The following is a 22,601-nucleotide window of genomic DNA, read 5'->3' on the forward strand; positions in this document are numbered from 1 at the left end:
CGGAGGGCGCGCGCAGGGGACGGGGCTGAGGCGGGGGCGAGGGGGCGGCCCTGGCGAGGGACCCCCGGGGAGCGGCCCCGCCGGGCCGGGCTGTGCTGCCGGGGCGGGGGGAGCGGGCCGTGGTCTCGGAGCGGGGGAGCTCCGCCCACAGCACGGCCACAGTGCCCTGCGGGGAGCGTGAGCGCGGGGGTGGCACAGGGCTGAAATACAGGGGAGAGTTGGCGGCCTGACTGACCCCTTGAGCCCCCCGTGAGGCGGATGCCGGGATGCGGGCGCTCGTCCGCGCACCCACCCCTGGCTGTCGCAGCCACCGCCGGCTGGGCTCGGTGCCTTCTACTGGTGTCCCACGTGCCCGGGATCGGGTGAGCCTGAGCAGTGCCCATCCGAGGGGATCGTCACTGTCCCTGAGCCCTGTTCACCCTCTGGTACAGCCAAAGGGACTGCGGGCTCTGCTGTGGATAACAGAGCTGGTCAGGAGCAAATTCATTTTATTTTCTCTTTTTTTGGTAGTTTTATGCTAGATTAAAGCCCAAACTAGATTGCCACAGAAGAGCAAAAATCTATGCACGCTGGAATTCTTAATGTCAAATATTACAGTGTGTGTGACTGTGAGTGGATAAATTCTCCCTGGTTCAGGTAGGTTTCCTGGGATAATCCTTGAATTTCTGCTCAGAGGCCACAGACCAGCAGAGGATTGCTGCCTGTCAGGTTTCGTGATTGAAAGAGTAACTGCTGTGGCCAAGGCGTCCACAAACATAGTGCCAGGGCTGCAGGTGCTGTTGGGCTTTGGAGGAAGACACAACACGGCTCAAGTGCTTTTCCCTTCTGTCTTCCTTCTCCTCCAGCTGCAAGAACTGCTGTTGCTGCAGAAATCTGGCTGGTTCTTTGACATCAGCCTCAGCCCACTGCCACAAGCATCGCAGGACCCAGAGAGCACAAAGGATGGTTTAAAGCAGACTGTCCCTGTCACTGTACAGCAGTATGTGCTAGTGCTTTTCTGACAGAGCCTGTGAACTGTGTGCTGGGAATCTGTGGTAGCAGAGTGGCCTGCTAATAATACTGCAACAGGGGAAAAAAAAAAAGGTTGAAAATACAGTTTTGAGTTTGGATTTATATTTTAACCTTGAAATCTCACAAGGGGTCTTAATATCACAGGTTTCTAGAAGAGAAAAAAAAATTGCTGAAAGAATTAAAATAGAAAGCAGCTGGAAAATAACTCTAAAGTTTTGAGAGAAATAGAAATTTATTTTATTTTACCAAAATATCAGTATAGTGTTTGTGTAATGGGTTTTTTGACAGCACTATATTTCATTCTGGAGTTTCATCACTTGAAAAAAACTACAGGCTCTTAGCACACCTGCCGTGAGAACCACTTCCTTCTCCTCCGAAACGGGTGTTCCTAGAGCCCACTGGAATCCTTTGCTTTGCTGTTCCCACTGAGAGCACATGGCTTTTGGCAGTTCAGGGTTGTGTCTGTGCCAGTTTGTGATATTTCTCCTTGTTTGCTGTACAGGGGTCCAGCTTCTCTATCTGATGTAAGTGTCCATGGTTAAAATGATTAGGAATGCTCAGATATTTGCCATACTTGCCTGTTCTGGCTGGCCACAGAGCGGCAGCCCTTCCCAGGGAACAGGAACGGTGCTCCGCCACAGATACCTGGCTGGTCTCTGCTTGTTCTGATGCGGGTCACAGACAGACCCTGCTTGGATCAGCTGGATCAGTTCAGGCCCAGTGTTTCCCCACACATCAAAGAAAGTAGTAAATTTGGACAAACTAAGCTTTGCAGCCCAGGAAGGAGCCCACACTGGTGAGAACGGAGGCAGGCAGCACTGCTTTCCTCTTACCCTCTCTGCTCATCAGACCCTGCCAAGATTTTGGGCAGAGACCTCCTTCCTCTTGCCCTTGCTGAGCTGCTCCAGTTCTGTGCTGTGAACTTCAGTGGATTTCCCTGCAGGGATGTCACCATGCTGGGAATATCACAGTCCATGCCAGTTGAATGTGGTGCAGGGCTCACAGCCCTTGCGGCTGGGCAGGACATGTGGCACAGGGAAGCTGGGGCGCAGCCGATGCTGCTCCTCCGCCTGGCGAGCTGGAGAAGAGCTGCAGCTGGAGCGTGTGCCAGAAACTGCGTTGTGAGGAGAGGACACCATCCCTGGGCTGTGCCCCTCGCTGTTTCCCAAGAGACCCGTGGTAATCACTGCACCTCCAACAGATTGCTCTGCCTGTCTCTTGCCTTTGTGCAAGGAGCGAGGCTGGCAGGACTCTGCAGTGCAAAAGCTGCCCCAAGGAACCAGACGGGCTGGAGGAATGGGCACCGGAGACCTCACCAAATGCAGCCAAGAAGGGGTAGGAAGTGACAGCAGATGGGGAACAGCAGAAACGAGGGCAGGGGAGACTGAGAAGGTGGCAGAAAGGTGCCTGGGCTGAAGGGGAGCCTGAGAAAAGGGAAGGAGAGGGCTTTCCCTCAGCCTGTGTTTCTCTACTCGATTCACTCGTTTCTCAAGACGTGAATCAGGAATTAGATATTGCCAGGGATGGGCCAAATATCCAGTTTGCTGCAATTTCCCCAGTTGTGGCTGCTTGGCCATGACAGGGAAGAAGGTCTAAAAAGGGAAAGGGGGAAAAGCAGAGCCCAAACTGGGCATCTTTGGTGTGGCAATTCCTTCCATTCCTTCCTGCTGTCAAGGACACTTTGCCTCACAGAATGACAGGACAGGGGAGGGGGGAAGGGGCCTGTGAACAGGAGCTCTCACAGCCGGGTCCCATGGAGGGGGTGGCCCACAGGGCTGTCCAAAGGGGCCTCCAGGAGGTCACCCCTCCCCCCCGGGTGTGATGGGCAGTTTCTGTGTGACGCAGTGCCAGCGCAGTGATGTGACAATGCAGTGATGTGACATCACCATGATGCAACAATGCCCCATGGCTATATTTAGCCAGGAGACCAGCTGTTGTGTCTCTGTTGGAGCAAGAGTCAACGTGGGATCACAACACCATGAGAGGTCTTGGAAGGAGCTGTGGAGCTCCATCTCACTGCTGGTGTCCTGCCAAAAGGCAGAGGCACTGCTGAGTGCACTGGGAATTAGGGGGGAGGAGAGCAGTGGGCCGACAGAGAGGGCTCTGCTGGGTAGCCTGGGACACAGGGTGATGCTCTAGGGCCTCAGGACTGCTGTGCAGGAGGCTTATTGAGCAACACCTGGGTGTCTGTGTCTTTCCATCTCAGCCCTGGAAGACCACATCCAGGAGAAAGAGATACCAGGAAAATGGACCCTGAACTGCTGAACCTCCCACTCACAGTCAAGATCCCTGTGGCACCTGGATCCAAGCCTGTCTTCTTCAGGGGAAAGCTGGGTGAAAAGGTAGAGGGAGTAGAAGGGTAGAATATCTCTCCTCTTTCAAAGAGTCCCATCATGCAGAGATGTTCTTGTGGCCACCTGCTCTATAGAAGGAGCTGCAGCCCTTCAATTGGACAGGGTGGGCAAGGAAAGCTCCAGGCTACCAGAATTCAGAGGAAAAAGCACTTGTCCATCTTGGCACTGGTTTCTGGCACTGTGCATGTGTGAGGCTGGGCCCCTGCCTGCAGCAGGCAGCTGTGTGTGTCTGGGTGCTAGGGCAACGAAGCTCATCCCACAATGTCAAGACAGGCCCTGGGGCACCTTTGAGGGAGATTCCAATCTTCTCCTGCTTGCCTTCTTGGCACCCTAGGAATAGCTTGGGCTTCTCTGCTTGGGGAATACATGCACTGTTGTTGTCCAGCTTGCACTGCACCTTCCCAAGGTAGAGTCTTTCTGTAGGCAAAGGCAGCCAACACAGCCCTTGGGCCTGCCAACCCAAAGAGACTGGTTTCATCCATTCTACACTGGCTGCATTTGAGCCTTTGAAGGTTCATTTGTGGATGGGTCTGCAGTTCTTCCTGGTGGCCTAAGATACCTATTTTCTGGTGGGGTTTGTCTTCTCTCCCTAACCCATCACAGCCCAGCCTGGCCCCTGTAGTCTGTCTGTGCAGGTCTCTGTGCCTACAGAAGGATGGAGAAGGCCTTCACCTTTTCACAAGTACCATGTGGTACCTCTTTGCTGCTCTCTCCTGCCTATTTCATACTCTGGAAACTCTCTCTTACAGCTCCCCCCGCCATATCCTTATTTCAATCTGGATGATCCCTACTTGCACCAATTCAGCCTGAAATACAACTGCCTGCATGACCCCAGCCTTCGGGACTACCACAAGCGCAAGGACATCCTGCGGATGCTGAAGAAACAGGGCGTTGTCACCTGTGACAACAAGGTAGGTTTGGATATCAGGCTGATCAAGAACAGCCCTCTTCAAGCGGGGCTCACACAGCCCTTGCTGCAGCTGCCTGCTGCTGCCAGAGGGCAGGGCCATGTGCTGCTGTCCCTGAGAGCAGGAGCAGCACCAACATCCCCCTGGCAAGTCCCAGTCTTGCCCTTCTCAGGCTGTCCCATGCTCCCTTCGTGAGGAGGAGGCAGCCAGGGCGAGGCCTGGAGCCAGGGCAAGGAGCCCCACTCAGCCCTGGCTGGGGGGACATCAGGGGCCCTGACACCGGGGCAGGGGGGAGGGCTTGGGGGCAGCTTCCCTCCCACTGGGGCTGGGCTGTTTTGGGGATGGCCATCTGCATGGCTTGACAGTGCTTGGGGGATTCTGCCCTCGTCCCTCCACAGGTGGTTTGCACTGTGAAGGACTTCAACGAGTACAGGCAGTACCTGACCAGGCTCAAGCTGGAGGCAGAACAGATCTTGGGGCAGCAAGAGGTAGGCAGAGTGGGGTGTTCAGGGGCATGGGATGGCGGTGCCCAGGGCTGGGGCGTTCCTTGAGGGGGACGTGGTCAGTGCAGAAGAGAGGAGGGCTGTGCTGCTGGGCCGGGCGCAGTGGTGGGGAAAGGACTCAGCGGCTGGGAGCTGAGCCAGCGCAGGGCGCTGGGCTGGGCAAGGGGAACAGGGCCACGTGCAGGCACGCGCAGGGATGAGGGAAGCCCTTCTCTCCTGCCCTCGTGGCCTGGCTGAAGCAGGTTGTCCAGACAACATGAGCCCCAGCTTGGTATCACCTTTCAGGAAGGGCTTCTGTCACCCCTGGCCAAATTAAAGGATGGCCCCAAACTGCCAGGAACCACCACCTGCTGGGGGAAGCGGCGGCTGCAGCCTCAAAAATCTTCTAGCCTACCCCCACCCAAGAGCAGAAAATCAGGGGGATACAGAAAAAGGAGAGCAGCTTTGGATGAGGGCCAAATTTACTCCAGAGGTAAGTTGGGCCAGGAGGATGCCAAACTGCCCAGTAGGGTCAAAACTGCTGCTGACTCCCAGAGGAAGCCAGATGGCATTGTCAATGGCTTGTTGAATGCTGTGTTTGAGCAACCAACTGCAGCAGAAGCCAAGAAGCTTGAAGAGCTGGCTGACATTGTGGTGCACAGAGTGTTGGACAGGCTGAAGTTTTCTGGGAATCAGCATGTCAGCTTTTTACAGAGGGAAATCAGAGGAAGACTTTCAAGCAGCAGCATGAGAGTAGAACTTTTGGATGCTTCTCTAGATCACAGCTGGAAAATGGAAATGATGGCAAAAGAGCTTGTAGCAACAGTGTTGGAGATCTTGAGGGACCATCTGGCATCCAGCACACCCAAAGCTTCTGAGCCAGGGGTGGCAGCCGGGTGGAAAGAGCTGCCTATTGCTGGAAGCGCCACCCAAGCGGACAAATCCAAGGACACTGAAACAGCCACTGCAGAGAGAACGCTTTCACAGACTTCCCTTGACACACTCACCAGAGAAGTTTTTGAGAGTGTTCACTGCACCTTGGAATCCTTTGTAACTCCTCAGTTTGAGCAAGACACTAGCTTTGAGTACGCTGAAATCCTGGAGCTTCCTGGGGGAAATGTCTCCAACAGACAACTGCGGCCATCCCAGACACTTCCAAGGCAGGCCACGGAAGCAGGACAAGGACTCCCCAGAGCATATGAACAGCAGAGCCTGAAAGCAATGTTGCCTGCCACTGCAGAAGGGGCTGGGTATGCCAAAACCATGGAGCCTGAGGATTGTGCAACAGTGAAGAAGAACATGGAAAGAAAAATGAACCTAGAGTCAACAGCCTTAGCCAGCACTTTGGATGTAAGGACTATGGCAAATCAGATTGCTGACTCAGTGTTAGAGCGGGTCTGTCAACCTGGGCCTGCACCAGCCCCCGAAGAGAATTTTCAAGGGTCTGTCGCAAACCCATCCACATGCCAAGGCAGAATGGAGAGCTGTGCTGCTGAGGACACTCTCCCTTCTGTGGACCCATAGTCTTCCCAACAGCCCATCCCTCCAGCCCAGGCCAGAGCACGGCACAGAGCAGAGCACCCAAAGCTCATCTGAGGTAAGCGAGGTGTGTGACTGGAGAGCTGAAGAGCCCCCAGACAGCAAACACAGACCACATCCTTGTGCTGGCAATAAAGAGTTTATTTCCAAGGCCTTGTTCGTGCTTTCTTCAAACCAGACCATACTGTCTCTGGGCATTTTCCCTACTGTAACCTGTTCTATCTTCCCTTCTTTAGCCTCTGTCATGCTGAGGCCAAATTTTATAGGGAATTTGAGATAGGGAGGCAAGGAGTAGCTAGCATTCTTGTCTTGTTCAGCAAGCTTTGTTGTTGGGTGAGTGGAAGGATGGGTTTGGACCTTCTCTGCTTTCTCTGGGAAGGAGTTCAGGTGTCACCTGTAAAACCTTTATTTATGCTCAACATGAGCAGAGTTGTGCACTCCACAGGACTCACCGTCAGGGAACAGCAGGAGCTGTGACAGAACAGGTCAGCGCGAACCGAGCTGGCAAGGCACTGCCCTGTTGTCTTAGGTTACACTGTAAGATGTAACCAAAAGTATGTATTGTATTATCATCTTCGTAAGCTGTTAAAGCAGGTGGGGCAGTGTTCCTTATCTCTTCTATGATACATCCGTGATAACTCCCTCCGGAGAGAAACCTTCTGTTACTGGGCCATCCAGCCTCACCACATGACTCATAGAATTACATCATCCCACTGTGAGATGCTCCGCCCAGGGGGAGGAACTGAGCATTCCTACCTGGATATAATCTGGGGTTTGGAACACCACAGCCAGCCCTCACCTACTGGATTCCCAGAGGACAGGAGTTACATAACCACCACTGGACCTTCAGAGGAACACCAGGCCCTTCTACAGGATCACTGCTTTGACAGAACCACATCTATCACTTTAACTGCAGCCACCATTTAATCGGACTGCTACCACCACCCTGACCAACAGGGTGTCAGGTTGTATCCTGACTGGCAGTTTAAGCCAGTGTTTTCTGCATTTATTTTAATTTTCCTATTAAATTGTAGTTCTAACTTGGAATCTCCCACTGGTTTGTTTTCAAACTAGTACACCTATCCAGCACAGGACAGGCCAGTGGTAAATGGGAGCAAAGCAGGGACAATGACAGTGACCAGATGAGCACTGGAAAATCATACAGTGATGAGGCAGGTCAGGAGAGGAAGTCAGTGTGTGGGCAGGGGCCAGGATCCCCATCATCACAGAAATGGCTGACCCAGCTCAGGCAGAGGCCCAAGGGCAAAGGTCTGTGATTAGGCAGCATTCCTGAGAAAGAGGAAGTTCCCAGTGAGGTGTCCCTCAGCTCCTTCCCCTCAAGGGTCTGGCTATAGTGGTGCTATTGGGGAGCTGGCCCCGAGCTCAGCAGCTCCGCTGTCGACACTGCCCGTGCTGGCAGCCCCACGTTCCAGAAGAGACAATCACACTCGTGGCAGGGCAAAGCACCCAAGGAGCAGCCCCAGCGAGCAGTCACCAAAGCCTCCGTGCCTGGCTGGAGCAATTCCCTGACTGAGACCCTCCACTCCTCCCTGCCTGGCCACCCTGGGGCCTGCATGGCAGTGGGAAGGAGAGGGCTCTGTGCCCACAGGGTTTAGTCTTCTCCTGCCCCTAGACCTCAGCCAGAGCCCTCAGCTGCCTCAACGCAGTGCCCATGGACTGTATGCAGTTGCAGTATCCTTGTTTTCCCCAGCAGGCACCAAGGCCAGGTTGTTTCAGGGAAGCCGAACATCACAGCTGAGGCAGTGGCTCACTGAAAAGGGAGGGCCCCACTCCCTCCTCCATTCCACACCCTCTACATCCCTCACCACCCACCTGATCTCCTGCCTTGCTTGTGATCTGAAAAAAAGACCAGACAAGGCACAGATGGGATGGAGGAAATGTGTCTGCAAGCGGAGATGAGCTGACGTAACCCACTAGTTCTCCTTTGGGAGAAGCTGCAGCTTTTAAGAGCAGCCTTGAGTTTCTGAACACCTTCATGGCTTTGGGCCTTGATTTCTGCCAGCATCCCACCCTGACAGCTGAAGTCACACAGTCCTCCAGTCCTCAGACACAAGCTCCCTTTATGGTACCAGTAAACACTAAGCACTTCAGACAAAATGGATAGTTTAAATGGTATGACAAGAGGAAGCTCTATGCTGAGGCTGGGGCAGGAGATGGAGGTTCAAATCTTTGTGGCCTGTACAGAGTCCTCAGCTGGTGTTCCGTGCTTTGGAAGGAGCAGTCGAGCTAATGAGTGACTCCATGTGTCCCAAAAGCTTTCCTGCATGGCTACCTGTAAGCACTCAACTCTGCCAGGGTCTCTATGTGGTCAGAGCGCCCATGCTCTTTCCTGTTCCCTTGTCATGGGATGATGAATGCCTGAGCTGGTTTCCCCAGCCCACTGCACCCACACCCAGTTCTCTCCATCATTTACCATGGCTGACAAATGGCGTAGGGCAACAAGAGCTCTAAAAGCAGCAACCTCAGCAGCTAATTCAGCTTTTCCCATCTTATTGTTGGTGGGTGTCCCGCAGACATGGGTGTGCCAGAGCCAGAGCCCTGCTCCGCACAGCCCCAGCTCAGTGCTGTCTCCATGAGCCAGTTCTGCTGAATCCGCCAGTGCTGTGCTGCACCCACATCAAACCAATGCTGGGGCAGCATCAGGACAGGGAGCCTCCCATCTCTGCCTCCTGCCAGTGCTGCAGGGCTCCCAAGGCAGGCGTGCCCCTTCCTCTGGTCTCTGCCTTCCCACAGGGCTGATTTAGTGCAAAGCTCCATGTAAGGATTTAGACTAAAAACCTACATGAGAATTATGCTAAGAACTGGCCTCCTGCTACCCAGGAGTTTTGAGGAGGTGGCAGAACCTCTGGGCATCTCTGGTTTGAGAGAGAAATGGAGTATCTCTGGTGGACAAGGGCAGGGAGACCCTTCATATTTGCAAGGGGAGGAAAGACAGCAGGAAACCTCTCTACCTGGAGGGGTGGCCTTGTGGTTGCCCTGTCCTGTAAAACATGAGGCAGCTGCCAAAGCTAAGCCCTTCCTCCATCTCAAGTTGAACCTACAGACAGGTCCAAAATCCCCCTGTGATCCCCAACATCTGCCCAACCTCTTCAGGAGATGAGATGCCACATGGACAGCAGACCTGAGGGCATGTGTCTATCAGCAGCTATCAAAACTGCTTTCACCATTTCCGTTTGCAGACATAGCAAAAAGCTCTCGCAAGGCTCTGTGAAAAGGAGACTCAAACCAGCGAGAAATCCAACAGCACCACCAAGAGAACCCAGCACTGCAGGAGTGCTGGCCCCATTGGGACACATCACTCTCCCACAACCAGCAGCAGGCCATGGACAAGCTGCTGGTGCCTCCTCTCAAGGAGTTGTGTCCCAGCCGCCCTCCGGCACAGGGTCCGACTGCACTGCTCAGGGAAGCCCAGAACAAACCGCAAGCTTGTTCCAAACCCAGCTGCTGCTCTGGGCATCACTTTTTTAAGTGATCTAGGTATCAGGCCATGGTGACTGCAGGAGTGAGCCTTGAGTCTTGGAGCCTGAGCTGAAGCATTTGGTTTGTGGGCTTTTCTGATTTGGCAAAAATCGGCTCATTTCACAGCAAAGCTTTGTCGAGCACTCAGAAATTGGGCTGCAGATGTCCCTCCAGGAAAGGGCTGTGTGAGGTTACAATGTTCCTGGTCTTCCTTTTGCTCTCACTTGTCCTACAGGCACCTACAATCCTTCTGCCAGCCAGACTGGTGGGAAGATCCAGTGATATGGCCAGATATGTGATCCTAAACTGCTGGTGTTGACAGAGCAGCCATCACTGGCTTTGTCTGAAGTGCACCAGCTTTTTCTAGTCTGACGGGACAGTGACCACCTCCAGAGCACCTGCAGCACAAGCCAGAGCCTGGGCAGGAACTCGTTTCTATGTGGCTGAAGTGGCACAGTGAGCACCTGCCCCGCAGCTCCACCACACTGTATAACCAGCACCAGTCTCGAGCACCAACGGACTGCTCCCAGCAATTCCTTGGCCTACCAGTGGAGGAAAGATGAGAGAATGCTCCAGTTTGAGCATAAAAATGTCCCCATCAGGTCAGCCGAACAACCCAATTAATCACATCTCCATCAGCAGAGACTGCGCAGGGGACCATGCAGAGGATGCCTGCGTGGCCAGCTCCTGCAGTCCACCTGCAGCACTCCCAACTTCTGGTGGAGGGACACAAGCAGAACATCCCTCTCTTACCCTCCAACTGCCCATAAACTTTTCTCATACCTTTATGACGCTGAAAGGCTCCAGAATATACATGTAAAGCAGTATTGTCTTTTTATCTGTTTCAACCCATTCTCTTCCAAGATTCACTGAGTGTCCTCTGGTAGCTGCCTGAGAATTAGGAACAATAGAACCAGCCCAGAGCATAGTTTCCTTACTTCATGCTGATTCTCAAATCTTACTCAAGAGCACTGACATTCAGCCTGACATGTGCAGCCCCAGGCAGATGTAATCGTGCTTCAGAAATTCACAAAAAAGACAATTCACAAAAGAGACAACCATGGAGATTGTATTTATTACTATTAGAACAGAGGAAAGGCTACTTTACTGATTGGTATTTACAAATCTGTTGGCAAAGACAATAATATCCAGTGTCCTTTATTAGCGTGTCTGGCAGCCCTGGCCAGAAGCATTTACTTGGATTAGCAGCAAATACCTATGGTTTGATTGACTGCCACAGCCAAGTGTGAGGAGTAACACGGATCACCTCCACGGTGACTGCAGGTGAAGCCTGGCACAGGCACAGGCACAGGCACAGGCACAGGCACAGGCACAGGCACAGGCACCTGCAGCCCGAAGAGGAGGGCAGGTGCCACATGGCTGCTCCAGCCCTTGGCAGGGAACAGGACACCCCAAGCCTGTTCAGCAATTCAAATCTCAGGACAGCATGGCAGAGCTGGTAACCTCTGCCCACCTCTACACTTCTGGGGCAGTAGCTCCACATCTGAAGAACATGTTGTTTAGCACTGCAGAAGGCCAGAGCAAGCTGAGTGGCATCGAAGCATGGGGATGGGTGTGTATGTGAAACAGATGCTGGCACATTTCAGGGGCATGTTTGACAGAGGTAATCTTGACAAGGGAGCAAGATTTCCTGGCCCACAGGACCACGGAATCACCTGGTACAAGGAACCTTTATTCAGCTGGGCACAAACTGAATTCCTGCTCTGGAGTTCCTCCAAACTTATCTGAACATAGGCTATGGGAACCCTGTCACACAGAGCCCCAAGCAAGCCAACAGGCTTGGGGCACTCTTTGCACATGGCACCTCATGCCCACACTGGTACCGATTATGGCATCGGCTCTAAACCTCATTGCTGGCAGGGCTCAGCTCCCCACTGCAGTCCGGAGAGGATGATCCCAGGTCCCCAGTGGAAAGGGAGAGGGATGCAGAAACACAAATGCAACCTTGGATGCTACTGACAGATTTAGCAGTGCATCAGTAATCTCAAAAGACATCTTTTTGCAGCAGACTTGCCTCCAGCAAGGAAAACACCTCAAAGGAAGAACATAGATACCACAGCTGAGTACAGGCAGTACCAGCATTTCTCAAGCACACAGCACTGCTGCTGCTCTGCCTGGAAGGGCATATCTGAGCACAGGAGCACTTCTGACTGGTGGGGGCTTTCTTTAGACCTGGGCTGAACCAGAAGGGTTGGGCCAAACTGGTATTTAGTTCCTGGCAGAGTGGGCTGGGAAGGATGTGGTCCAGGAAGGTGAGTGCCGGAGCTGTGAAGGCTGCTCTGAGCATGGGCTCAGGTGCTACTCAGAAAAGCTGGTGTCAGCTCATGCTGTCCATAGCAAAAAGGAGTTGCAAGGCCACTGGGGCCACTGCTCCAGAAGATATGGCCCTCATTAAGAGGATGCCAAAATGGTTGTTTACCTGTTTGTTGTCAGGTGTGTGGCCTTCCTGTTGTGTCCAGCACCATGGTGTGGGTGGGTACTCAGCACAGGGCTGGTCCCACATGCTGCTGCACAGCTCTCCAGTTCTTGAACCTCTGCACCTTCACAGCCCTCTACCAACAGCATCGTGAGATGTCAGAACAACCCTCACACCTCCAGCCAACACTCTGCAGAGGTGAACCAGGCTGTCCCCATAGCAGTAGGATTATTCCTGATGAGACAGCATCTTCCCTAGGACCAGCTCATGCCACAGCACAGGAGTGATGTTCTCCTACCTGAAGCCAACTCTGCCTCCAGAAGGAAAATGGAGAGTCTCACTGCTCCATGTAGCAGTTCCTCACACCATGTCACAGCCCTTTCACTGAGCAACCAATCTTGTGGCTCCCAGGAAGAGGACTGCCCCTCACACACTGGAAGACCAGGAACTGCTTAACCTGACCTGGCATGCCCAAGGATTTCCTGGTGCTGACAGAACCGAGCCTTCCAGAAATGTCCAGTCCTTGCGGTCATGTTGGGAGCTGCTCAAGGGCTCACCCAGGCCATGACAACAGCAAGGACAGTGGAAGAAACCTATGTGGAGGGGAGAAGACTTAAGTATCTAGCAACTCCCCAGAGCAGCATTTTGCACCCTGGGGCCAGTGGCTCAAACCAGCCCTTTGATGAAGCTCGTGTCCAAGTGCACTATAAGCATGCGGAGAAAAGACATTTCTTTGCGCGTGTTCTCAAAGATAACGCGAGGGTCGTCGGACTGGCAGCGCAGGCAGTTGGGGGCCATCACCATGGCCAGGTTATTCACATCCATCTTTGTTCTGCCCACATTTGATGGCTGAGCAAAGATCTGCAGATAGCAAGAACACATTCAGATGGAGCAGTGGAAAAGGGCAAGAAAGTCCAAACACATGGCCCAAGAAAAGGTGCAAGGAGAGCAGAGATAAGGCCTGCCTTAAGGACAGTGCCCCGAGAGCCACACATCCACAGGGAAGGGCACTGTGCTCTCAGACAACTGACAGAGCAGCAGCCTTGGCAGACAGGAACCAATCCCAGGCTCTACAAGATCAGGAACAGGGTTTATTGCTCCCATAAGGGACAAGGCCAGCAGACCCCCCTCCATCCATCCCACCTTAAATACAGGTAAGAGGTCTTAAAACCGCGCCAATGGCCCCACCACAGCTGTCCCACTAACCATGCCTCACGTGCTCCTGGCCCAGTGCAGGGCTATGGGGCTGCCTACCTGCAGAAAGTGTATGAGGTAACACAGCACCAGTCTGTTGAGCTCTGGCAAAAGCTGGACCACAGCCACAGCAGCGTCGGGGTTCTCATAGTTGCTGATACACTCTTTGTAGAACTGCTGGGGGATCACAGGCTCCTCCAGCTCCCGATACCAGAGCTTGAGGAGAGAGGCTGGGCAGAAAGCAGGTGCATGAGAACAGCTGTGGTGACTTCCCCACCCCTTTCAGGGGCAAACTTGGCAGTGAGACAGATGGCAAAGAAGGGATTCTGTGCTTGTGCTGCTTCACCTTCATTCAGTCTTGGCTCTGAAACGCTCAGGCAGCCAGTTAGTGGGAAATGCTGGCTGCTACCTACCTGCTCCTCCAGGAAGCAGCTCTGGGGCTGCCTAAAGAAGAGGACAATGAGACCTGAAGGACTCCCACCACTCTGCCCAGCTTGCACAACCTGACTGCATCAGAGCCAGAGGTTCCTCCCCACTCCCAGTGTTTTCTCTACGGAGAGTGTTTGGAAAGGCAGTGAAAAGACACAGAACAACTTCCCAGTCAGTGCAGCCAGCCTGTGTACACATTCCCAAGCAGCAGCACACCCTCTGAGCTGCTCCTGCATCTGCCCCTCCATGCTGCACCACGGCTGAGGCTGCAGCAACACACCTGCCATATTCCTGTACCTGGTATGTTGGGGTCACTGAGACTGCTTGGGATTCTCCACTGATCCACCTGCAATTTCAATGCATTGACTTCATCTATGTCACCAGGTATCCTGCAGAAGCACAGAAAAGGTCCTTTTGAGAGTGAGCAAGGCAATATGCTTGGTGATGCAGCTGACCAGCAAAGCATGGCTCCAAAGCTGCTTCTGGGGCCTCAGGGAGAAAGAGCAGGGAGAAGGCCTCAGGCACCAGTGGCAGCTACAGCTCCTCAGAGAGAAGGGGGTGCCTATTTCTGTACACAGTCTTAAGGTTCCCACCAGCTCAGATACCATTGTCCTCAAGAGTGATTATTTTCTATAACCAGGCTTCTTTGCAGTGTGTTCAGACCAAAGATGAGCAGCATCTCTGGCTAAATATATATATATATATATATATACACACACACATATCTATCTATCTATCAAAAAATATACCATTACAAAGCAAAAATGAGCCTTTTAATGGCTATTTTAAATCAAGTTTAGCTACTGAAAAACTAATTCAAACCTTAAATGCAAAACAAAACCACACATACAAAAAAAACCCAACAAAGTCAAACCCAAAGCAGAATCCCCTGTGTTCACCACACAGATTTTGTGTCTCTCTTGACTCCTCGTGTCTTGGGCAACACCAAGGCTGATGTGCTGCATTAGATGAGGTGTTCTGCCAGGATCCCAGGGCTCCTCCCTCCCCTACCCTGGCCAACCACCATTGCCAAATCTGATGAAAGCTCACTGCCTTGCCTGGGGATGAGCTGTCCATGTAGTTGTCACACCTACACCAGTGCCCTCTGTGCTAACACATGCAAACTGGCTACTTCAAGAGGTGATTCCTGAACCTGGGGAATGTCAGATTTTGTCCAATCCACAGCAAAGTGCTATTCTCAGGGAAGAGGAAGCACATGGAGGTCAATCTTGACTCCTTGGCTTTGAGTACTGACATGTGGGTGGCTCAAAAGTAGCACAGCACTCCAAAAGCTCACCTGAAAATCCCCTCGGTCTGTTCCCCTCCCAGGGCCAGGACCTGCTGCGATAGCTGTGTCTGCACCCAGGGCAGCTTGTTCCCTGGGTACATGTCCTGCTGCCGCAGCATGATTTCCTCCAGAGAGCTGCCAAAGAGCGATGGCGTGACGATGGCATTCCTGGCATGCGTTATCTCTTCTACTGTTGGTTTGCGGAGGCCCTGAGGACAGAGAAAAGCTTAGTGCAGCCATGGCACACCCAGCCCACATAGAAAGAGTGACCTGGGGATGGGGACAGTGAGTGACCAGGACAGAAAAGGCTGACCGCACATGTGGTCACCTCATCAGCCTCCTGGCAGCATGGCTCTTGTTCTGCTGCCTAAAATCTCAGGGGTGGTTCTACTCATCAGGCTCAAGAGGAGCAGAGGAGACCACTTTGGAGAGTTTGGGCTGCTTTTGCAGAGATTGTGTTGCTGTGTTTTGCACAGCGAGGGGACTGCTCCGGCTGTAGCTCCAGCTGCTGCAGGAGGCAGGATGGAGCAGAGCCCAGCCCAGCCCCGGCCCTGGTGAGGTCAGCAGAGGGCACCTATACCCCAGCCCAGCACCAGGCGAATGCTCAGGCACGGGACAGGTGAAAAACAGTCCTTTAGAGATGGGAATTCCAGGTATTTCCAACTCCAGGGAAAGCTTTCCTTTCAGAGGTGCTAAAACCTGAAGAGTGGGCATTGGTACCTGTTGCTTCTGACAAACACCAACACTTGAAAGGGGCTTTGAATGTCTTGTGGCAGCAATTTGGAAAAGCACCAAGCTGTTGCAGGGGTGACAGGCTGCCCAGCATGGTGGCCTTCAGCAGTGATCCTGCAGCCAAGTGGGGAACACAGGGGGAAGCTCCCACCAAGCCCTCTGAGGGGCAGTGGCCAGGGCTGTGGTTGTGTGCAATGTGTGTTTGGAGGTTTACTGTCTTGCCCCTGCCGGGATGCCAGGAGCCTTCACCCCTCCCAAGGTATTTCAGCTAATTTGTTCGCTGTATGCAAAGTTCAGGAGGCAGGGAAGCCCCAGAGGAATCCACAAAAAAACCCCCAATGATCAGATCTGGCTCAGGGACCTAGAACTGACAGGCTGAGCTTTCATGGCCACATGCAGAACCGTGCAGAGGGAAGGCAGGAAGATTTTCGGATAATGCGGAGCACAGACTCCCCTCTGCAGCAGCCATCTCTGCTGCGTGACTGTTTGAACTGGGAATGAACAACTCTGCAATAAATCAGCTGCAAGACCCAGCCCATACAAGATCTCAGTAGCAAAGGGAGACTCTTCCCTCACCTGAAGGAACAAAATAATGGGCATCCCCCTGCACAGACAGCTCACTTTACCCTGGAGACAGGTAAATGTTGGGTTTGTCTTTGTCCCTGAGGCCAGGAAGCACCCAGCCATGCAGCTGCCAGCACAGCAGGCACTGCTGTCTGCCAGGAGGATGATGGGACCTGGACAGCAGCCCTCTCCCACACATTCACGGGGAGATGTACTCTGAGCAAGCCTCCCCTGCTTACTCTATCTCCATTTCCTGTCACTGAATCAGTGGTGAGCTCCAGAGTCCCCAGACAGCTGCTCAGGAACCCGGGAAGCAGAGTGCCCCAGGCAGCCCCCAGGCCCTGCAGCCAGGGCAACTGCTCACCTTTTTGCCTCCAGTGACAGCTACTTTCTGGAGTTTCCGGTAGCAGTACTTGGCATAGGTGCTAATGGGCAGACCTGGTGGGAAAGAGGAAATGAGCGGTCAGCCCACAGCACCATGCACCCCCTCACTGAAGCCCTTCAGAGAGCTCCAGCACAGTAGCTCGTTCTGGCACAAGCAGCTCCCTCAATGCACAGCCCACTGCAGCTGCCAAAATTTGCATTGAGCACCCTAAAGCCTCCCAGTCCCATGGCAGGCAGTGTCAGTGCAAGCCAGTGCTTGGGCTTGGAAAGATTCATCCATCTCCTAAGTGAAGGCTCATAGCCCTGCACCTCCCAGCCCCACTCCTGCAGATCTCCACCTCTCACACCTGCAGTGTACCTGCCCCATCCTGACTCCACCCATTCAGCATTCACAGCCTGGGCACACACACACGCGCCTGGGTCAGCACAGCCAGGGTTAGGTGCCTCATGGACACAGGGCCAGGTAATTACATCCTGCCAGAACACAGCCACAGAGCACACAGTCAGCCTCCTGTCAGGGAAGGTTTCAGAGTGTTTTAAACCAATTGTTTATTATTCAAGAGCTTTGGTTCCTTTGCTAGTGAGAGAGGAGCAGCGGAGAAAGGTGTGTGGGGACAGAGATGCAGCACCAGCACCAACAGTGACCTCAGGTCACAAGAAGAGGTGTGGGGAGGTGATGGGATCTTATCTTCCCAAAGATGTGCAGAAGGCTGACTTATGTTCCTGCCTGAAGCCTTCTCCAACCCAAGTTTGTACCCTGCAGCTCACGCATGCTCTGTGAGACAAGGAAAATGGGACACACCAAAGCTTGGGAACTGCACCTCAAAAGCTGCTGCCCTCCACAAGACTAGCTGGTCTGCTTGTGCTTGGTTCAGTGAACTCTGAAGGCAAGTGCAGCCACGATTCACAGAGCTAATCCCCCTGTGACACCAAGAGAAATGTTTGCAATGACAGAGCACTGATTGCTGGGACAGTTCTTCCAAAACCATTGGCCTTTTGTTCTTGTTCAAGTAAAACACAAACTGCTCACTGAAAGCAGTGAATAGATCTGCCCTATTTGATTCCCTGCCAGGCCCAAAGCTTGCAGCACAGTTCAAATACTAGTGGCTGTGAAAGTCTACATTCTGGTCAGATGCTGTGCATTTCACATCAGCCTTTCACACACTTTATGGCTTAGATACACTGGTTGGGAGCTTGGAGGTCTTCAAATCCTCTCGGTGTAGAAGGAGCACAAAGTCTTCCCAACAATTCTCAGAGGTGGGAAATGTGTTGTCCTCTCAGTCAGCAGATAAGCCACAGTCCTAGGCTCCTCTCGATGAAACAAGCACCCCCTCCTCCATCAATGTCTCAGAGCTGGAGCAGAGCCTCTCCACACAGCTGGAGCCACGCCAGAGGAGGTACAACAGCATTCCCATCTCCCACAGGCAAAACCAGTTTTAGGAATTTCTCTCTAGGGAATATCTAAAGCAAAATATTCACTGTAAGCAAGAATCCTGCTAATCCTAGGCATGACTTACAGTGGGAATGTCTAAGGATTAGAGGAAACAAACCCAATGAGCTGCCCTGTGATGCTTCACTATGCCAGGTTACAGCTTCTGCTGTCCAATGTGAGACACACCCTGAAGTGAGGTGTCACCCTTCTCAGAGAGGAAGAGAAAGAAGCTGGACTGTGTCTCTGCATCCCAGGAATTATGCAGGAGGCAGCACATTCAAAACTAGTAATAGGAAATATTTTTTCACACTGTAATTAGGCCATGAAACCCATAATCACCCCAAAAGCTTAACAATGTTTGCAAAGGAACTGGTGTCTTGCAGATTCTGCACGGCTGATGCGTGGGCAGCAGTCAGACACATTTGCTTGAAGCCTGTTTTGTACTTTCCCAGGAAGCTCCCTGGTCCTGGGAAAAGCCTAAAACCCACATCCAGCACTTTCTGCAGTGAGGCCTCCTGCTGCCATGACAACCATGCTGCAGCCTCTGACCCAATGGGGCCTGCTGGGGTCACACGTGAAGCTGACCAAATTTGAAGCAACTAAAAAATAAACTCGCTGCATGCACAAGAGGATGAAGGAGTTACTGCCCACGGCCAAAAAAAGAGGCAGGAGACCTGAGAAACAGGGTGAGCAGCACTCACCCTGGTGGGCACAGACCAATGGCTCCCATGCAGCCTCCCTGCTCCAGAGTAGAAGCCATCTGCCCCAACACAAGTGCTCCTGGTTCCAGGGCATGTGCAGAATGGGCTGGGCAACATGGAGAGAGAGACATGGAGAGGCCGGGAGAAACACACTGAGCTGCAGGAAGGAACATGAGGGAGAGGAGCAGAATTTAGCTTTAGCCTCAGCTTTTTCCAAACCAGCAACCTGTCCCAACCATCTGCTGCTTTTAGAACGCTCAGCTAGAGACTGACTCCTAGCACTGAGCTCATCATGCACGCTGACATCTCCCAACATGTGGGCCAGGTACTCTCTCCACAGCCCAGCTCCTGACTCTTGGTGCAGGGCCAGGTAGTTTCATCTGCACCACCTGGAAAGGGCTAATCCTGAAGGCAATTCCACTTCTGTGAGCACATGAAGAATCTGAGAAATCCAAGATGATCTCTTACTCCCTTCGGTACCACGGTAGCCTCAGGAGCTCAGGAACAGATGACTACTAACAGCCCACACAGTGAAAAATAGTTTTCAAAGGAAAATATTTCTCCAGCCTATGTGCCAGCCTATATGCCAGCCTAGGAACACATGTGGACAGCATCTTAAAGAACCTCTCCTTTCAGGAAAAGTTAAAATCCAGACAGGACACATGCAGGAACATACCTTCTGGAACAGACTTGAACGCTTTCCTGCCAAAAAATGTCTTAAAAATGCAGCAAACAGTGTGGATTCAGGACCTGGCCATGGGATATGTATTTTAGCTGAGAACAGCTAGAGAAACTGTTGTCTGGATATTTCTCCGATTTACCACAGCCTCTTGGATCTCAGCCTGGCACAGCCAGAGCAGGCTCTCAGACCAGGATCCCATCTCACTGCACTCTATAGCACAGGGATGGGTGCTCCTGAGCAGCTCAGCTGGGCTTGGCACCAGCAGTGCTGCTCTCCTGGCTTAGATCTGCCCAAGCACCCCCCCATTTTACAGCACTGCTTTAGCTCCTCTTTCTTACACCACCAGTGCTTCCTTCTACATCCCAACAATGCTTCTCGATCACCATTCCCTATATGGGAAATGCCATGCTCATCAGCCAGACAAGCCAGCAGCCTGCACCTGTCACCAAGATAAAAAACAGATACAGGATGTCTGAAAAATGAGTACCCCCTTCAAGAAAGTCCCAGCTAACAGCAGGTGGGCAATACCCTAAGGCAGGTGTACCTGGACCATTAAGCCTCAACAGATACACTTCCCTTCTTTGAATTTGTCCCATTTCTTCCTAAACCTCTTTATGCTCTGAACCCGCATCCCACCCTGCTTTGCTGACCCTTTGGGATTTCATTCTGTGCTTCAGGACAGAGCATTCCCAAGCCTGCTGCCCAACATCAAAACCAGGCAGCTTTCAGTTCTGCTGCTCTGGCACACGGTGAGAAATTTTCTTCTTGCTTTCCCCAGGTAACCTTAAGTTTCTTTTGTCCCGTTGACATTCTCCCCTCTTCCCTCCTCCAGGTCCAGCTCGCATGCCACCTTCCCTGCCACACTCATCAGCCTTGGGGGGACCCTGGGCAGGACATACAGAGTGGGCACTGCACAACTACAGCCAAGTGCCACTTTGCTCTCTGTCCCTTTCCTAGAAGCTCCTGATCCTTCTTTTGGTTTCTGACCACTTCCCAGCAACATGTATGTGTTTCTGGAAATTCATATATGAACTGAAAATGTCTTTCCCTCCTCAAAACAGCTCAACTGGGGCCTCCCCCTGCACTTGCAGTCAGGGACCTCTCCCCCATGTAAAAAACTTTGCTTTTGGTGACACAATATTCTCTGCTGCTTGATCAGTCTGTTTGTCACCCTTGCCAGATCCCTCTGCACCTTTCATTTTTATAGTCCTGAATAATTTTGTATCAACACTGAGCTGTCAGCTCATGATTTGTCTCCTTGTATAAACCCAAAGACCAGCTTACATTCCTGTGGGATCACCAGACAATCCTCCTGAAAACACAGCATTTATTCCTACCCATTATTCTTCTGCCTTTCAACACGTTATGGATGCATGAAAAGACCTTGCACCACATTCGTATTTCATTTACTCCCAGAGAATTAAGCTAGAAGATGAAGATTGCAGAGGTTAAGTATGGGAAACTTCAGAATTCTTTCTTTGGGTGTATGTCAGATGGTAAATGTTTACTCACCTATCAGCTTCTGGACTGAAGGGAGTATGTGTGCATGGATGGGGAATCATTGCTTCAACTCAACTTTTCACTGAAAGACTTACATAGATGCCTACTTATTTTCTATCCAGTTCTGACTGAAGTCAGTACATTTGATTTCCTTACGGATTTCTCTGCTAAACTGCTGCTACAGCATCCATAAGCATCCTTATATTTCAGAGCCACTAAGAAACTTCTCACAACAGCCTTGCAGCTTCAGGGAGCTGCATCCTACCCACCCCTCACACATCTGGCAAGCAGGGCTGGTCAAACAGAAGTAGGTGTTCCAGGGAAAAACTTGACCTTTCCAGCCAGCAGCAGATAGAACCTGGCAGGTTCCTGCAAGATTTCCCCTTACTTCAGGTGCAATTCTGAGGTCAGTCTCCAGGAAAAGTCCTCAGAGTTATCAGTCACTGCAAAAAAGCTGTTTTGAGCAAGCTGCCAGCCCTGCTGCCTCCTCCACTGAACCCCTGCAGAACAACTCAAAGCCTGGTCCCTGCCAGAGCAGCCTCCTGGGCCAGAAGGCAGACAGGCTCCAGCAAAGGACAAGAGGAAACAGCCTCAAGCTGTGCCAGGGGATATTTAGACTGGATACAAGAGAAAATTCCTTCTTTGCAAGACATTGGAACACAGGCTGCCCAGGGCAGCGGTGGAAGCTCCATCCCTGGAAGTATTAAAAAAACGTATGGATATGGCACTTGGGGACATGGTTTAGTGGTGGCATTAGCAGTGTTGTGGGAACAGTGGGTCTCGATTACTTGAGAGGACTTTTCCAACCTTAATGATTCTGCAATTCTATGAAAGGGAACAGTGTGTGTGACCTGTCAGCAGAGCCCCAGCTGAAGCCACACAGGCACAGCTGACTTTCAAGTGCTTCGTTATGGAAACTTTATAAAAAAGTTATTCTGGCATGCCTTTTTCATAACATTTCCTATATATATTAAAAAAAATGTATCAGAGGCAACACAGAAAATCCCGAGTTAGAAGGGACCTGAGTTAGAAGGAGTCCAACTGCTGATGTTTGGTTTTGGTTTCTTAAATTTCAAATTCAATGTTTGTTTTTAGGTAAAAACACATCTGTATTCCTAAGCACACCTCCAGCACCCACAATTTAGACATGCAATTGCGCAGAACAGCCTGCTCAGCCCACAGGCAGCATGCCCTGCACAGAACAATCTCCATGGAGTTGTCCCATAAAGATGTCTAAGTCCCTCTGAGCACAAGCAAAATGAATTTTCAAAGGCCCAGAATGGCCTGAACTCTCCTGGGACTTAACAGGAAAGAAACAACACATATCCCTACCAGAAATATAATCCTTCTGTGCAACTCCAGGTCTCTCTGCTCTTAATCCCACCAGAGACAGAAACAATGAGCACTGTTAGTGCAGCAGCTTCAACCCAGGGCTGTCCTCAGCCCCTGCCCTGACTTGCAGCTGCCTCGTGGCACAGGGTGAC

At 52.1% G+C, this 22,601-nt stretch overlaps 2 protein-coding genes across 5 annotated transcripts in view; one reads left to right on the forward strand and one right to left on the reverse strand.

Annotated features, from left to right (window-relative positions):
• Positions 1–155: 155 nt before the first annotated feature.
• Positions 156–6,447, forward strand: FSIP2 (fibrous sheath interacting protein 2). Of its 3 annotated transcripts, XM_042021708.1 has the most exons (6): positions 156–2,996; positions 3,218–3,353; positions 4,115–4,276; positions 4,672–4,761; positions 5,062–5,248; positions 5,534–6,447. In XM_042021708.1, exons 1-6 carry the CDS (start codon positions 2,899–2,901, stop codon positions 6,277–6,279), a joined length of 1,419 nt encoding a protein of 472 aa, XP_041877642.1. In that variant the 5' UTR covers positions 156–2,898; the 3' UTR covers positions 6,280–6,447. The 3 variants fall into 3 exon arrangements, with proteins under 3 accessions (XP_041877642.1, XP_041877640.1, XP_041877641.1); XM_042021706.1 differs by having other exon boundaries at positions 5,062–6,447; XM_042021707.1 differs by having other exon boundaries at positions 156–2,346; positions 5,062–6,447.
• A 4,380-nt stretch (positions 6,448–10,827) lies between these two features.
• The window catches only part of LOC121661472 (rho GTPase-activating protein 39-like), a 57,098-nt gene continuing 45,324 nt past the window's right edge, over positions 10,828–22,601 (reverse strand). For both annotated transcript variants that reach the window (XM_042021710.1, XM_042021709.1), the window contains exons 6-10: positions 16,783–16,856; positions 15,132–15,331; positions 14,132–14,223; positions 13,466–13,635; positions 10,828–13,072 (exon numbers count right to left, since the gene is read on the reverse strand). In XM_042021710.1, the coding sequence (XP_041877644.1) occupies positions 12,878–13,072; positions 13,466–13,635; positions 14,132–14,223; positions 15,132–15,331; positions 16,783–16,856 (731 nt within the window). In that variant the 3' untranslated portion in view covers positions 10,828–12,877. The remainder of the gene's footprint in view (positions 13,073–13,465; positions 13,636–14,131; positions 14,224–15,131; positions 15,332–16,782; positions 16,857–22,601) is intronic.

The sequence above is a fragment of the Corvus kubaryi genome, unplaced genomic scaffold (genome assembly GCF_017639235.1).
Source record: "Corvus kubaryi isolate FWS band 111438036 unplaced genomic scaffold, C.kubaryi_AGA036_p1.0 37157, whole genome shotgun sequence".
NCBI lineage: Eukaryota > Metazoa > Chordata > Aves > Passeriformes > Corvidae > Corvus > Corvus kubaryi.